This window comes from Schistocerca cancellata, chromosome 7 (assembly GCF_023864275.1).
Source record: "Schistocerca cancellata isolate TAMUIC-IGC-003103 chromosome 7, iqSchCanc2.1, whole genome shotgun sequence".
NCBI lineage: Eukaryota > Metazoa > Arthropoda > Insecta > Orthoptera > Acrididae > Schistocerca > Schistocerca cancellata.
This window is the reverse complement of record NC_064632.1, coordinates 593,911,096-593,926,357: the sequence shown is the minus strand read 5'-3', so window position 1 is coordinate 593,926,357 and position 15,262 is coordinate 593,911,096. Positions and strand designations below refer to the sequence as shown.

Here is a 15,262-nt window from a genome sequence, read left to right as displayed (position 1 = left end):
GTAAAAAAAATAAACTACCCTTAGATTACACGGTTGGCACTAGATTGTTGCAAACATTAATTACCAAAGAATACCACCTAGGAGCAGCTGTACTACGCGACCTTAAACGGACTGAGAACACTAAACCAGTAAGAAAAGCATATCCCAGGCCCAGAACTTCAGGGAGAAACTAAAGTAAATGTAATTCACCCAGGGAAGAAGCGGCTCACGAAACAACTGTTACACCGATTCTTGGGTATTCATCGGTTTGGGACTCTTACCAGGTAAGATCAGTAAAGTTAGGTATGAAACAGCAGTTGATTTTGTTCACTGATTAGCGACACCGTACGTGAATACACAGGTCGCCGCTACGTCCCGCGTCACGGCGGAATGAAGTCGGCGACCCTGCTGACGCATGGCGTGCCAGCGGCTGTTTGGGTTGTAGCCTCCCTCCCTCCCGACAGCTGGCGGTAAGCGCTCGGGCTTCGCGAGCGTAATTCGGAGCCTACAGTCAGTCTAGTCCTGGTGCGCACTGACCAGCTTCGCCCCAGCAGTTCAGATTCAAAGCCGAGAACTGCCGAGGGTGGCTGCAGCTCGCAGGCGAGCTCCTCAGTCATAGATAAACAGGGTCGCAGTGCAGCTCCGGATTCGACAGACGACGGGGCTGCGCCAGTCTAATGCACGACAATGGTTTTGGACAGAAGACAAGTAGTTTTGCGATAGGGAAGCTCCCGTGACATACTCGACTGTAGTCTGAGTGTTAAATTGTAACATATCACACCAAAATCGAAGTGCTTTAGACATGTTTTTCAAGTGGTGGATGCTAGTTTTTGGATGGCCAAAATTGGTCATCTGTCTCCCCACACTGGGAATGTAAAGACCCATTCATTAGATTTCAAACCAGAGACGTGGGGAGAGGGGGCGGGTATCGAGCCAAACTGGCATGACAGCTGTAGGGTGCGTTGCAGATAAATGAAGTCGGAATAAGAGGTAACTTTTTCTAATTTGCGTTCGATTTATCTCGCCGATCGGCTGTGTAATGTGAGCAATGAAATATTTCCAAAACCGGTTAAGATAGAATATTAAAACAGTAGATGTCTGAGTGGCTGAACCAGCTGTCCATCTAGGGTCAACTGGAGGACCTCCCTGCGGCTAAAAATTTGGCTGAAGACGGTGATACACTTCTGCTCGGCAGCCGGCAGAAGTGTCAGGGCTTCAGTTAAAGCATGCAGTCCACTCTGACAGGTAAAATGTCAAACCTGATTCAACCCTGAAAATAATCAGGATTCCAGACTGACCCAACCAGCTGCAAAGCTCATCTTGCAGCAGCAACGTTGGGTCCATCAAATGGGATACGGGCAGCATCTTATGAGGCCTGGCAACTTAATGTATTCCGTTTCTGTGAGTCAGACTGGTGTAATCAATACAGATGCAGCACGGAGTTGTGGGTTCACGGTGAGACTTGAGAAGGGGAGATCACCATACAGCTGTGGGCCCTTTCACAGTCCACAACAGTGACGGGGGAACCAGAGGAATGCTTGACACTGGAGGTCAAAGAGCGGACCTAAAAATTCTTAGGCAGTAACGGCCCTCCACAGAAACCAAAAATAGATTTAGATACACAAACAGCCATAGTAGAAGGGAAATAAATACAAAATACACAGCACTCTATAATGCGACTCTGTTTTCTGCTCCAAAACGACTACCAGATGAGTTGAGTGCAGATGGAGCAGTAGTTTTGCAGTCGAACGTCACATCCAGTGTGGCCCTTTCTGTGGGCTCTCTAACAGTGATGGAAACCTTGCCCATATTCGCAGCTGCACATCCATGCATACTTTCTTATATCTCATGTGAGAATGGCTTGAGGTATCTACTATAAGCTATGGACGAACTTCTGAATGCTTTCTTCAGACTCCATCTATAATAAGCACAATCTGGTGTCATGAACCTAAATATTGTTTGCAAAATGAGGCGCCGACAGTAACTTGCCTTAACGTAAGAGGTGAGCTCAGGGAGATGAATCACCCACAGTTCAACCACGGTGCTTAATTTGAAATGAATCGCGAGCTCTTAACTGTTGCACGAACAGCCATCACCCATACCGCAAACCTCGCCACAAGTGAATCTGGCATGTTGTTAGTTTTGTATCTGATAGCTGCATCCCACTGGATTTGGTTATTGCACCTCATTCTGTAAACTAAAGCTCACCCCTATTCACTACAAAAAAAGAAACGTCTGTTTGGCCTTAGCAACAATCTTGAACTGGAATGAGCCTATCCACAGCCTACAGTTTCGTCTCGGCATTCATTTGAATCGCCACTCAAACCAAACCTTGAACGTTATCACCTTTGAGCCTTGAGCCTCTTACTTGTTATAATGCCAATCGAGGCTATCTTCGGGAGGGGCACTAGAAGAAAAATCGTCGAACGACTGTCTTTGATCCGCCTAGAGTTGGTTAAACTACTTGTAGGCTAGGGAATGAGCAAAGGAACTTCCGTCTCGAGGGCGAATATTTTAGCCATGCCGTTCTCCAATATCAGCTCGACTCCGGCACAGTGTTCTTTCGATTATGCATAGCCTTACGAAGAAAAGCAGTAGGGAGGATATAATGTTGCTCTAACTCTGACATTAATCTAGTCTTTACCTACTGGCCGTTAAAATTGCTACACCACGAAGATGACGTGCTACAGACGCGAAATTTAACCGACAGGAAGAAAGTGCTGTGATATGCAAATGATTAGCTTTTCAGAGCATTCACACAAGGTTGGCGCCGGTGGCGACACCTAAAACGTGCTGACATGTGGAAAGTTTCCAACCGATTTCTTACACAAACAGCAGTTGACAGGCATTGCCTGGAGAAAAGTTGTGATGCCTCGTGTAAGGAGGAGAAATGCGTACCATCACGTTTCCGACTTTGATAGGCTACAAGCCTATCGCGGTTGCGGTTTATCGTATCGCGACATTGCTGCTCGCGTTTGTCGAGATCCAATCACTGTTAGCAGAATATGGACTCGGTGGGTGCAGGAGGGTAATACGGAACACAGTGCTGGTTCCCAACGGCCTCGTATCACTAGCAGTAGAGATGACAGCCATCTTATCCGCATGGCTGTAACGTATCGTGCAGCCACGTCTCGATCCCTGAGTCAACAGATGGGGACGTTTTCAAGACAACAACCATCTGCAGGAACAGTTCGACGTTTGCAGCAGCGTGGACTGAGAACGTGGCTGCGGTTACCCTTGATGCTGCATCACACACAGGAGCGCCTGCGAACCTGGGTGCACGAATGGCAAAACGTCATTTTTTTTTTTTCGGATGAATCCAGTTTCTGTTTACAGCGTCATAATGGTCGCATCTGTGTTTGGCGACATCGCGGTGAACGCATATTGGAAGCGTGTATTCGTCATCGCCATACTGGTGTATCACCCAGCGTGATGGTATGGGGTGCCATTGGTTATACGTCTCGGTCACCTCTTGTTCGCATTGACTGCACTTTGAACAGTGGACGTTACATTTCAGATGTGTTACGACCTGTGGCTCTACCCTCCATTCCAGCGCTGCGAAACCCTACATTTCATCAGGATAATGCACGACCGCATGTTGCAGGTCTTGTACGGGCCTTTCTGGATACAGAAAATGTAAGACTGCTGCCCTGGCCAGCACATTCTCCAGATCTCTCACTAATTGAAAACGTCTGGTCAATGGTGGCCGAGCAACTGGCTCATCACAATACACCAGTCACTACTCTTGATGAACTGTGGTATCGTGTTGAACCTGCATGAGCAGCTATACCTGTACACGCCATCCAAGCTCTGTTTGACTCAATGCCCATGCGTCTCGAGTCGTTATGGCCAGAGGTTGTTGTTTTGGGTACTGATTTCTCAGGATCTATGCACCCCAATAGCGTGAAAATGTAATCATATGTCAGTTCTAGTATAATATACTTGTCCAATGAATACCCGTTTATCTGCATTTCTTCTTGGTGTAGCAATTTTAATGGCCAGTAGTGTAGTTGTGGTAGGAATGTCACAATGTTTTCATTCCATTTTCAGGTGACAGTGTTCCGAAGGCTGGACACGTTGTGGTGGAACAACAGTGTGCTTCGACAGCAGCAGGCAGCAGGGGTCGCCAAGACTGTGACCCGCAGAAAACAGACGGGGAAGGCTCCGCGTGGCGCGCACGCAGGCGGAAACAGTTTTCGCCCAAGAAGCGGGCCCCCCTGGCAGAATACGTTCTGCTGCAGTCCTACGAAGAATGGACTCTTCTGCCAGAAACTAGCAGCGGGAGTCCCCACAAGTCGCCTGACTCTAAGAAAGCGGGGAAAGATAGCAGTGTGGGGCGCACGCGCAGGCGGAAGCAGCAGCAGCCCAAGAAGTGGGTCTCCCTGGCTAGGCTCAGCCAGCACCAGCACCAACAGCAACACCATGACCAGCATGTGTGCTGTCTGCATGGCCCCGGCTGCTCCTCCCAGGCAGGGGCGGAGTCACAGCTGCCGGGCACGTCCAGCACTCTCCCAGGGGGCCCCAGAGAGAGGTAAAAACCACTAACAGTGTAGCCCAAGTGGACATTTTATTTATTTATGCCTCAGTTACAAGCATTTATCAGAAAAGCTAAAATAGACCATATAAATAAATTTTCTTGACTAATAATAAATTTATATACAAACTGTTTGATATTTAATGTTAATGGTTATATTGATATTCTACAATGATGTTACGGTCTTCAGTCCAGGGACTGCTTTGATGCAATTCTCCGTGCAACTCTATCCTGTGGAAGCCTCGTCTCCAAGTAGCTACATCCTTCTGAATCTTACTGCATTCATTTCATGGTCTCTCTCTAAAATTTTAACTTCCACGCTTCCCTCCAACACTAAATTGGTGATGCCTTGGATGCCTGTGTCCTACCAGCCGATCTCTTCCTGTCAAGTTGTGCCACAAATTCTTCTCCCCAATTCTATTAAATACTTCCTCATTAGTTATATGATCTACCTAGCTAACCTTCAGCATTCTTTTGTAGCGCCGCGATTCACAAGCTTCTATTCTCCTCTCGTCCAAACTATTTATCGTCTATGTTTCACTTCCATACATGGCTACACTCCATACAAATACTTTCAGAAAGGACTTCCTGACACTTAAACCTATACGCAATGTTAACAAATTTCTTCTCTTCAGAAAAACTTTCCATTGCCACTCTATTTTATATCCTCCCTATTTCGACCATCAGTTATTTTGCTGCCCAAATAGCAAAACTCGTCTACCTTTAGTGTGTCGTTTCCTGATTCCCTCAGCATCACCTGATTTATTAGACTACATTCCATTATCTTCGTTTCGCTTTTGTTGTTAATCTTACTCCCTCTCAAGACGCTATTCTCTTAAACTGATATCCACAATCCTGTTATTTAGAATCCAAAGTCTGACAAAACTAAAATATCAGCAAACATAAAGGTTTTTATTTCTTCCCTCCAGACGTTAAATCTTTCTTTAGTTTCCTTTGCTGCTTGCTAAGTATAAAGACTAAATAATTTCGGAATAGGCAACAACCCTGTCTCATTTCCTTCCATGCCCATCTACTGTGCCATCTGTTTTCAGTACAAATTGCAAATAGGCTTTCGCTCTGTGTTTTTACCCCTGCCACTTTCAGTATCTGAAAGACTATTCCACTCAACATTGTCAAAAGATTTCTCTAAGTCTGCAAATGCTATAAATGTAGGTTTGCCTTTCCCTGTCTTAGAAGATAAAGTCGTAGGGTCAGTATTGCCTCACGTGTTTAAACATTTCTACGGAATACAAACTGATCTTCCCCGAGGTCGACTTCTATCAGTTTTTCCATTCGTCTATAAAGAATTCGTGTTATTTCGTAACTCTGATTTATTAAATTGATAGTTCGGTAATTCTGACACACGTCAGCACCTCCTTTCTTTGGATTTATTATATTCTTTTTGAAGGCTGGTATTATTTAGCCTGTCTCATACAGCTTACTAACCAGACGGTAGAGTTTCGCCATGTCTGGCTCTCCCAAGGCTATCAGTAGCTCTAACGGAATGTTGTCTGCTCCCAGGGCTTTCTTTTGACTTAGGTCTTTGAGTGCTCTGTCAAATTCTCCAAGCAGTATCATATCTCCCATCTCATCTTCATCTATGTCCTTTTCTATTTCCGTAATACTATCCTCAAATACATCGCCCTTGTATGGACCCTCCATATACTTCTGTCTGCTTTCCCTTCTTTGCTTGCGACTGGTTTTCCATATGAGCCCTTGATTTCATACAGGTGATTCAAAGGTCTCTCTAATTTCCCTGTAGGCGGCGTCTGTCTTCCCCTAGTGATATATACATCTTTATCCATAAATTGGTCCTCTAGCCATTCCTGCTTCACCGTTTTGCACTTCTGTCGTTCTGTTTTGAGACGTTTGTATTCCTTTTAGCCTGCTTCATTTACTGCATTTTTATATTTTCTCCTTTCATCGATTAAATTAAATATCTTGTTACCCAGGAATTTCTACTAGCCCTCGTCTTTTTACTCACGTGATTCATTACAGCCTTCAATATTTCGCCTCTCAAAGCTTCCCATTCTTCTTCTACCGCATTCTTTTCCTTTTTCTTGCTTTTTGTTCCCTAATGCTCTCTCGGAAACTCTGTACAACCTGACTTCTTTCAGTTTATCGAAGTTCCATCTCCTTAAATTTCCGCCTTTCGCACTTTCTTCAGTTTGTCTGCAATTCACAATGAAAATGTTGTTCAGTCCATATCTGCTCATGAAAATGTCTTAAAATTTAAAATCTATTTCCTAAATCTACTATATAACCAATCTGAAGCTTTCCGGTGTCTCTAGGTCTCTTCCACATATACAGCCTTCTTTCGTGATTCTCAAACGAAGTGTTAGCTATGATTATGTTCTATGCAAAATTCCACCAGGTGATTTCTTCTTAAATTTCTTACCCACAATCCATATTCACCTACTACATTCCCTTCCATTTTTTCCTACTATCTGTCAGTCCCGCATATTCTTCAATATTAAACCAGTACTGTGTGTTTAATGATTGCAGTCTTAAAATTACTTGTACCACAAAAGTACACAAAAATCTTAAGCAGTTAACCAGCTACTAATACTACGATGGTTAAATGAAAAGTAATGCCTCCACCTTCGTTAGTTGGATTTGGATGGGAATAGTTTAATAAATTAAACGCAGAAATAATCCTTAGAATGTGATCTTTAATTACGAATACTCACTTTTCCACATAATCACCAGCCAATTAGATACTTTGCTGCCAACTATGAAAGTTTTCTGAAGCCTGCAACCAGTCTCACAGTTCTCTCAATATCAGAAGCAAAACGATGTCACCGCAGATCGTCTTTCATTATCGGGAACAGATGGAAGTCAGACGGTGCTAAATCTGGACACTGTGGAGGATGCCGTACGTTGGTGAGATTCAGTCTCTGAAGTTCTGCTGTGGTGGCACGGAAGTGTGTGGTTTGGCATTGTCATGCTGCGGGAATACATTTACCTTTTCCTTTCGGACCCTTGTTAGCCGTCGTTTGAGTTAACAACGCTGTGAGGTTACTCTCTGAATTTATTGTTGTTCCACAATCAAGGAAATAGACACGGATAACACCATCTGCGTCCACTGTGACCATGATTTTTCCAGCTGAGGGCTGCATCTTGAATTTTTTTCTGGAGCGAGTCTTCGTGTCGGTATTCCATAGACTGACGTTTCATCTCGGGTCGTAATTGTGTACCCACGTTTCGTCTATCACAATTGAACGGAGAAAGACGTCACCCTCATTCTCGTAACGCGAGAGGAGTTCCTCACAAATTTAAAGTCTGTGCGCTTTCATTTCAGGAGTCAGCATCTGGGGCACCCATCGTTCAGATCTTCCAATAGCCAAGCAAAGCAATAATGTGACCCACACGTTCTTGTGAAATGCCGATTGTCCTTGCACTTTGTCTCTGAGTGATACGACGATCGTCCAGAATCAATCTGTCAACATTTTGCTTCTGAAACTCGGTGGTTGCTGTCACAGGAGTTAAGTCTGTCATGCAAGTCAGATGTTTCTGCCTCACCATCTTTAAACTTACTCGCCCAACGACGCACAGTAATCACATCAACCCAATCACCATGAACTGCTTTCATTCTGATGAATCTCCTTTGGCATAACACCTTCTGCTGCTTAAATCGCATCGACCGACCGTCTGCGCAGGGTTCCATACTTCACACTGTAACAAACACAACCGTTCAATGCTAAGGCTTCCCGCCAACTGGGGCTGTAGAGAAGAGGCTACGGAACAAGCCAGTACCTGCCGCATACCAATGCTGCCAACTGTTAAGAGGGTGGAGGCATTACTTTTCAGTCAACCCTCGTATTGTTAGCACTACAGAATTTGTCCTGTTTATTTTGGTGCGTTAACGTGTAGATGGTAGTTTCTGCTAGTGAATCCACCCTAATTACCTTTAACAGCCTTTGTCTGCTGGATTCCTTTAGCAGCAGCGTTTAACAAGAAATTCCGCCCATCACTGTTACGTCAACCAGCCCACACTTGCATGCTCACTTGGACAAACACAATTTAAATTCTCGTAAGACTTTCATTTGGTGGTTGGCGACCGCAGTTGTCCCCTCTCCATCTGCGGAGTGTTTTTCCTGTCGGTTTAAGGTTTAATGTAGCAGCTGAGTCATAACACTTAATGAGATCTCTCACACGTAATATCTGACGTACTACCCTTTCTCTTGGCCGTCGTAGTTGATTCTCTTGAAGTATATATCCTGTTAATCATATAGCGGAGATGCTGTGTCGTAATAGGCACAACAGATTCACGCAATTATAGCTTTCGGCCATTAAGGCCTTTGACAGCAAACACACACACACACACACACACACACACACACACACACACACACACACACACACACACTCAAAAGCAACTTGCACACACGTGTGCAGTCTGAGCTATCGCGACTCCATCTCCGCTATATGGTGGGTGGCCACTTCCTTCTCTGGTATTGTTACATTCCATTCTGGATTTTCCATTGTTAGATTATCCTGTTAATCACTGCCTCTGAAGTCCCGTGTGTAGCCGAGGAAACGCTTGCCTTCACGTTCTGCAGCTGTTACTGGAGAAAAAGAGGATAACTTCTACTCATATCACGAAAAAACACGTAAACTACTTTGCTTTTACTAACACCTATTGCCTTGAATGGGTGTACACATCTTCAGGGTGTCTCCTGAATTAGAGCATAATTATTCATACTAAATACGCCTCGATAGCCCAACAAGACAGTAAAGATTACCGTATATCGATTTGTCACAAAACCATCTTGTCTTTAATCAAAATATCCACGGGTGTGCTGCCGGTCTATAGTGTCCAACGGGCACAATATTTCGGCGATCATACATGTCGCCATCATCAGGTGAACTGACGGACTGAGCTCCTGTGAACGTGCCGGCACGGAGATCCGTACGCTATGGCTGCTCAGAGGGAACTGGGTTCGGTCGCGGCGGCGGCCGATTTAAATACTCTCCGCCCGCGGCGCGCTCCCTCCGCCGTCCGCGCCACGGTCGCGCGGTGGGACAGATTGCGACGGCGTCTGAGATGACGTCATCACACCGTCATCTCAGACGCCGTCGCAATCTGTCCCACCGTGCGACCGTGGCGCGGGGCGCGGACGGCGGAGGGAGCGCGCCGCGGGCGGAGGGTATTCAAATCCGCCGCCGCCGCGACCGAACCCAGTTCCCTCTGAGCAGCCATAGCGTACGGATCTCCGTGCCAGCACGTTCACAGCTCAGTCCGTCAGTTCACCTGATGATGGCGCATGTATGATAGCCGAAATATTCTGCCCGTTGGACACTATAGACCGGCAGCACACCCGTGGATATTTTGATTATCAAATACGCCGGGAGAAACTCAAGAATCACATCTTGTCTTTTGTTCTCAGTTTTGGGCTGCGTGGCTGCTTTTTATGGTCAAGCCATCGCCAAACCGCGACACCAAAACATAAAACGACCCGCCCACAACAGGTGACTGTTTGTCGCCTCACCTTGCCTTTTTGTCTGCACGTACGAACACACCGCTACGCACACTATGCTTCGCGACTTGCTCCCTACTTAATAATATTGTCACGATCATCTTTTGTAATACACAAAGATCGTGAAATGTCGTTTGCCGAAACGGCATGTAACACTTCAATGGCAGCACGCTAACGTGTTTGAATGCCTCGAAGTTCTTGTTGGTCTTGCTGGATACTGCGGCTGCAGTATTGTCAAAGCTGAGCAAGGTCGACACGCTCCTTAATGATGCTTTGGGACCCACCATCCTTATCTCTGCCAGCCATTAGCCAGCGCGTCTTCGATGTGTGTGCAGTCTCGTAGTGTATTCTCGTGTACCAACGCTGCTGCAGGTGCAGTTACTCATCTCTTCCGCTTTTGCATAGATTCGTAGCATTACGACGACGGCCAAGTCAGGTAATGTACCAAACAATTTGACACGTTAAGCAATCTTTAGTCTCTCCCTGATGTCAGGGAAAAATTCGTATGTTCTACCTATGCCGGAAGTCTCATTCTTTTGCTACAGTTGTAATGTGCGGACTCACTTTTTCGTATTGGCCTCAAATCTATGCATCCTCACTTTCGATTTCATTTCTTTAACCGGTAAAAGGTTCCCGTTTTCCTAATTTCAAAGTCCATTGGATATATTCCTAGAATTACTAACAAGGAACCATTTAGCGTAGCGCAGTAAGTGCCCGTTAATCGTAGCACTCCTTGGTGAACGCTTCTCACTGGTGAGGCAAACTTCACTAGCTGCAGTCTGTCAACCCAAATGCTCGTACAGTGCTGCAAGACTGATCCTAATATAGGTAGGTGGTACGCTCTTGTTTTCTGGGGAAACCGAAATTGCCTTTTTGCCGTGGCTACAATTTTATTAATCACGTTTGTACGTTTTCTGCATGCTTCCTCTATATGATGTTGTGCGAAGTTAAGACATTAGTTCAGAACAACTCCTTGGTATCTCCTTACTGTGCATCTCTTAAACACTAAATCATTTAATTTTACGGTTTCTTGCGAGGTTCACTTTCAGCAACAGCTAAGTTCCTTTGTGAGTTTAACACTTAGAGAGCAGCCCTCAAATGCGTGAGGCGCCGCATTAAATCTATCTTCTATAATTCTTTATAAGTCACCATATACAACGTACAGAACGTCATCTGCGAATGCGTTACTACAGTAAATTCCGTAGTATAGGCTCCAACGCCACATCCTAAAACGGGACCACACACTGATCCCTCAGACAGCCTTCTGTTACTGTCTTCGTTATTTTCTTTCCTCGGTGTATCAAAACAGTATGTCGCCCTTGGCAATGATTTCTCAGGAAGTCGTACAGCGCTTCTGGACACTCACTTCCCGATGTGACCAAAGAGACTGCTAGCACTGGTTATCCAGTGTGCCAGCAGTATCGACCGTCGCTAGAGCGTATGTAGAATGGGTACCTGCCGCTTGCGAAATAGCCTTATTAATTGGTTCTTCAGTTGACTTGCCTCTTCTACACCCATAATGGTCAGGGCTCATCCGGTGTAGCGGTCTACAATCTTGTAATGTCTTGGATAATAGTTTTTCAAATACCTTGCCAACACCGTCAAGACAGTGGTCTGCAGGATTTGGGCACCATTGGATCATCTCGCTCTTTCACGGTTCAGGGACCCTTCCTTGCAAAACTCAGACTCGTCTTACAATTCACACAAGTAATTAATTGGTCACATAGAGCCCGTATTAACTCGGCAGGGATCCCATATGGCCCTGGATATTTTTTCTTTGTCATTTGCCCAATTTCTTCTTGTGCGAAGGGGTACATAAAATTTTCTATAGTCTCCCTGTAATATTTTTCGTAACCTGTGCTGATCTGTCCCGCCTTCTCCATCGTCAGGAAGTAGTGATTCCATTAGCAGAGCAGCAGACTGTTCCCAACTTTGCTACCGTCCCATCATTCTATTTTGACCCTGGGTAAGACTTCTGGTGACCGAATTTTCTCGCATTGTATCGGTTTCTATGTTAGCTCCTACGAGTTGCTTCTACTTCGAGAATAATCTGAGGAGTATTTCAAACTGAGGATACAATTTCAACGTGCAGAACTACTAATGGTGTTTTACACCATTACGTACTAGGCAACTGATGTCGGCGAGAGACCGTTAGGCTTCACCGCGGGATGGAAGTTTTTGTCACCACTGGGAGACGGATCAGTGCACAACTCCACTTCCTCTTCAACTCTCGACGAACACTGTATGGAGGACACCGTTCGAAGAGATTTACTGTGCGTAATTTTGACACTGAATTTACATTATTTAAATTCAAAAGAACTTGTTTACAAATTTAACGACACTAACAATGTCAGTTTGCTAATAAACTCCAAAAGAATACACACACAAATCCCATTAAATTTGTAAATGTTACTGGAGCAGGCTATAATTATCCTCAATTATAAATGAAAAGCCAAATAAATTCGCACTTAGTCATGTGTTCCATAATAAGTTGTACTGAATGTAATGTTTCCATAGTTGGTCAGCTATCAAATTAAAAGTTCCCACAAATAGCGTACCTTTCACCAGTAGTGAAAATACACGCCTTTTATGATTGGTAGTCAGTCCGAATTTAATGGCAGACCCTTAACTTGCGCGAGATATATCAATCATAACAGGCGTGTTTGTTCGCTACTGGTGAAAGGTACGCTATTTGTGGGAACTTTCGACAGCTGACCAACTATATATATATATAAAATCACCATGTTTAAAAAATACCTCTGCAAAAACATTTTAGGCAAAGCAGATACTAAAGTCTCAAAGCAAGAAAAAAAATTAAATTTGGAGCTGTTTAAAAGCGATAGTGTTTTCCATTGCAGCTCACCTGTCCGTAGTTTGCGTGTTGTGGCGTATTTGGCGGCTCACTGGTGCTGGTGGCGTAATTATTGTAGCTCAAGAAGTTGTGCAATTGCCATGGATACGTGCTGTGTATGATTCTCCTCAGGAAAATATCATCCTACATTACTCTGCTAGGCACAATAGTGCCTTTAAGAGGGTTCAATGAACCACCTTCATGCTGTCTCTCTACCGTTCCACTCTCGAACGGCATGCGGGAAAGACGAGCACTTAAATTTTTCTATGCGAACCCCTATGCAGGTGGGTGCCAACAGAAGGTTTCGCAATCGGAAGAGAAAACTGGTGATTGAAATTTCATGAGAAGATCCTGCGGCAACGAAAAACGCTTTTGTTTTAATGATTGCCACTCCAATTCACGTATTATGTCTGTGACACTATCTCCCCTATTTTCCAATAATACAAAACGAGCTGCCCTTATTTGTACTTTTTCGATGTCATCCGTCAGTCCCACCTGATGCGGATCCCACACCGCACAGCAATACTCCAGAATATGGCGGACAAGCGTGGTGTAAGAAGTCTCTTTAGTAGACCTGTTGCACCTTCTAAGTGTTGCCAATGAATCGCAATCTTTGGTTTACTCTACCCACAATATTGTCAATGTGATCGTTCCAATTTAGGGTATTTGTAATCCCTAAGTATTTAGTTGAATTTACAGCCCTCAGACTGGTGACTTATCGCGTAATCGAAATTTAGCTGATTTCTTTTAGTGCTCATGTGAATAACTTCACACTTTTCCTTATTCAGGGTCAATTGCCTCTTCGCACCGTACCTTATCTAAATCATTTTGCAAGTCGTTTTGATCATCTGGTGACTTTACAAGACTGTAAATGACAGCATCATCTGCAAACAATCTAAGACGGCAACTCAGATTGTCTCCTATGTCGTTAATATAGTTAAGAAGCGATAGAGAGCCTATAACACTTCGTTTGGGAACGCCGGATATTACTTCTGTTTTATTCGATGACTTTCCGTTTATTACTGCAAACGGTGATCTTTCTGACTGGAAATGAATCCAGTCGCACAATTGAGGCGATATTCCATAGGCACGCATTTTGGTTAGAAGACGCTTGTGAGGAACTGTGTCGAAAGCCTTCTGGAAATCTAAAACTATGGAGTCACACACAGCAATAGTCAATAGCAATTATTACTTCATGAGTATAAAGAGCTAGTTGTTTCACAAGAAAGATATTTTTTGAATCTGTGCTGACTGTGTCAACAAATAATTTTCTTCGAGGTACTTCATAATGTTCGAATACAGAATATGTTCCAAAACCCTATTGAAAGTCGACGTTAGTGATGTGGACCTGTAATTCAACAGACTATTGCTACTTCCCTTTTTGGGTATTGGTGTGACTTGAGCAATTTCCCAGTCTTTAGGTAAGGATCTTTCTGTGAACGAGCGGTTGTATTTACGTAACTTCTAAATGTGGAGCTATTGTATCAGCATACTCTGAGAGGAACCTGACTAGTATAAAATCTGGACCGAAGGCCTTGCTTTTAAGTGATTTTAGCTGCTTTGTTACATCGAGGATATCTACTTCTATGTTTCTCATCTTGGCATTTGTTCTTGATTGGGATTCAGGAATATTTTCATTTGGTGAAGGAGTTTCGGAAAACCGTGTTTAGTAACTCTGTTTTAGTGGCACTGTCGTCAGTGACTTAAGTTCCTTGGCATTCATTTTGTCACAATCTGGTCGAGCATAATTGTGTAGATCAGTTTGCCTGTGAGATTACAACGTCCCTTAAATACGTTTCGATGGAAATGTCCCGTACATTGTTTTAAAACAGTATAAAATTCAATTTATCTCGCCGGTCGCGAAGATACTCCATCTGCATTTAGCATGAGTACCTCAATCACGTTTCCTAGTCTTGTCAAAAACAGTATCACACACAATAAAGTTGAAATATTTCCAAGGCGGCGTTTAATGTTTAAGTGTACGGCAGTTCGCTGCTTTCAAAACATAATAAAAAACACTTGAAGTGAATTAGTTTCCGCAAGCAGTTTTGTGCTGACAACAGTCTATTCGCGTACATTGTCGCAGCTATTTGTAGTACTCCAGAATCTCGCAGTATTCAGTCTAACCTTTCCTTTCATAACGTTCACGTCGGAAAAATAGTTTTAACCGTGGCCGAAATATAAGTGGCCATAAAATTGTGTGTCCAGAATGACAAATAACATGAAAGCTAACATGCCACGCAGCTGCGCTGTTAGCCTGCTACTATCTGTATCACAATTACATAACAGTTAATATCCGTTACAAGCTTTGCTGATTACATTTAGTTTTACCCAGCGCATTTACGAGAAATGTTACAAAGATCAACACTGAAATTTTACATAGTCTGATATGACGAGATTCATGTAACAGTAAAAATG

At 44.0% G+C, this 15,262-nt stretch overlaps 1 protein-coding gene across 1 annotated transcript in view; it reads left to right on the top strand.

The window, feature by feature from the left end:
• The window catches only part of LOC126092922 (collagen alpha-1(II) chain-like), an 87,700-nt gene that overhangs the window by 17,482 nt on the left and 54,956 nt on the right, over window positions 1-15,262 (top strand). The window contains exon 3 of the mRNA XM_049908652.1: window positions 4,030-4,510. Within this exon, the coding sequence (XP_049764609.1) occupies window positions 4,030-4,510 (481 nt within the window). The remainder of the gene's footprint in view (window positions 1-4,029; window positions 4,511-15,262) is intronic.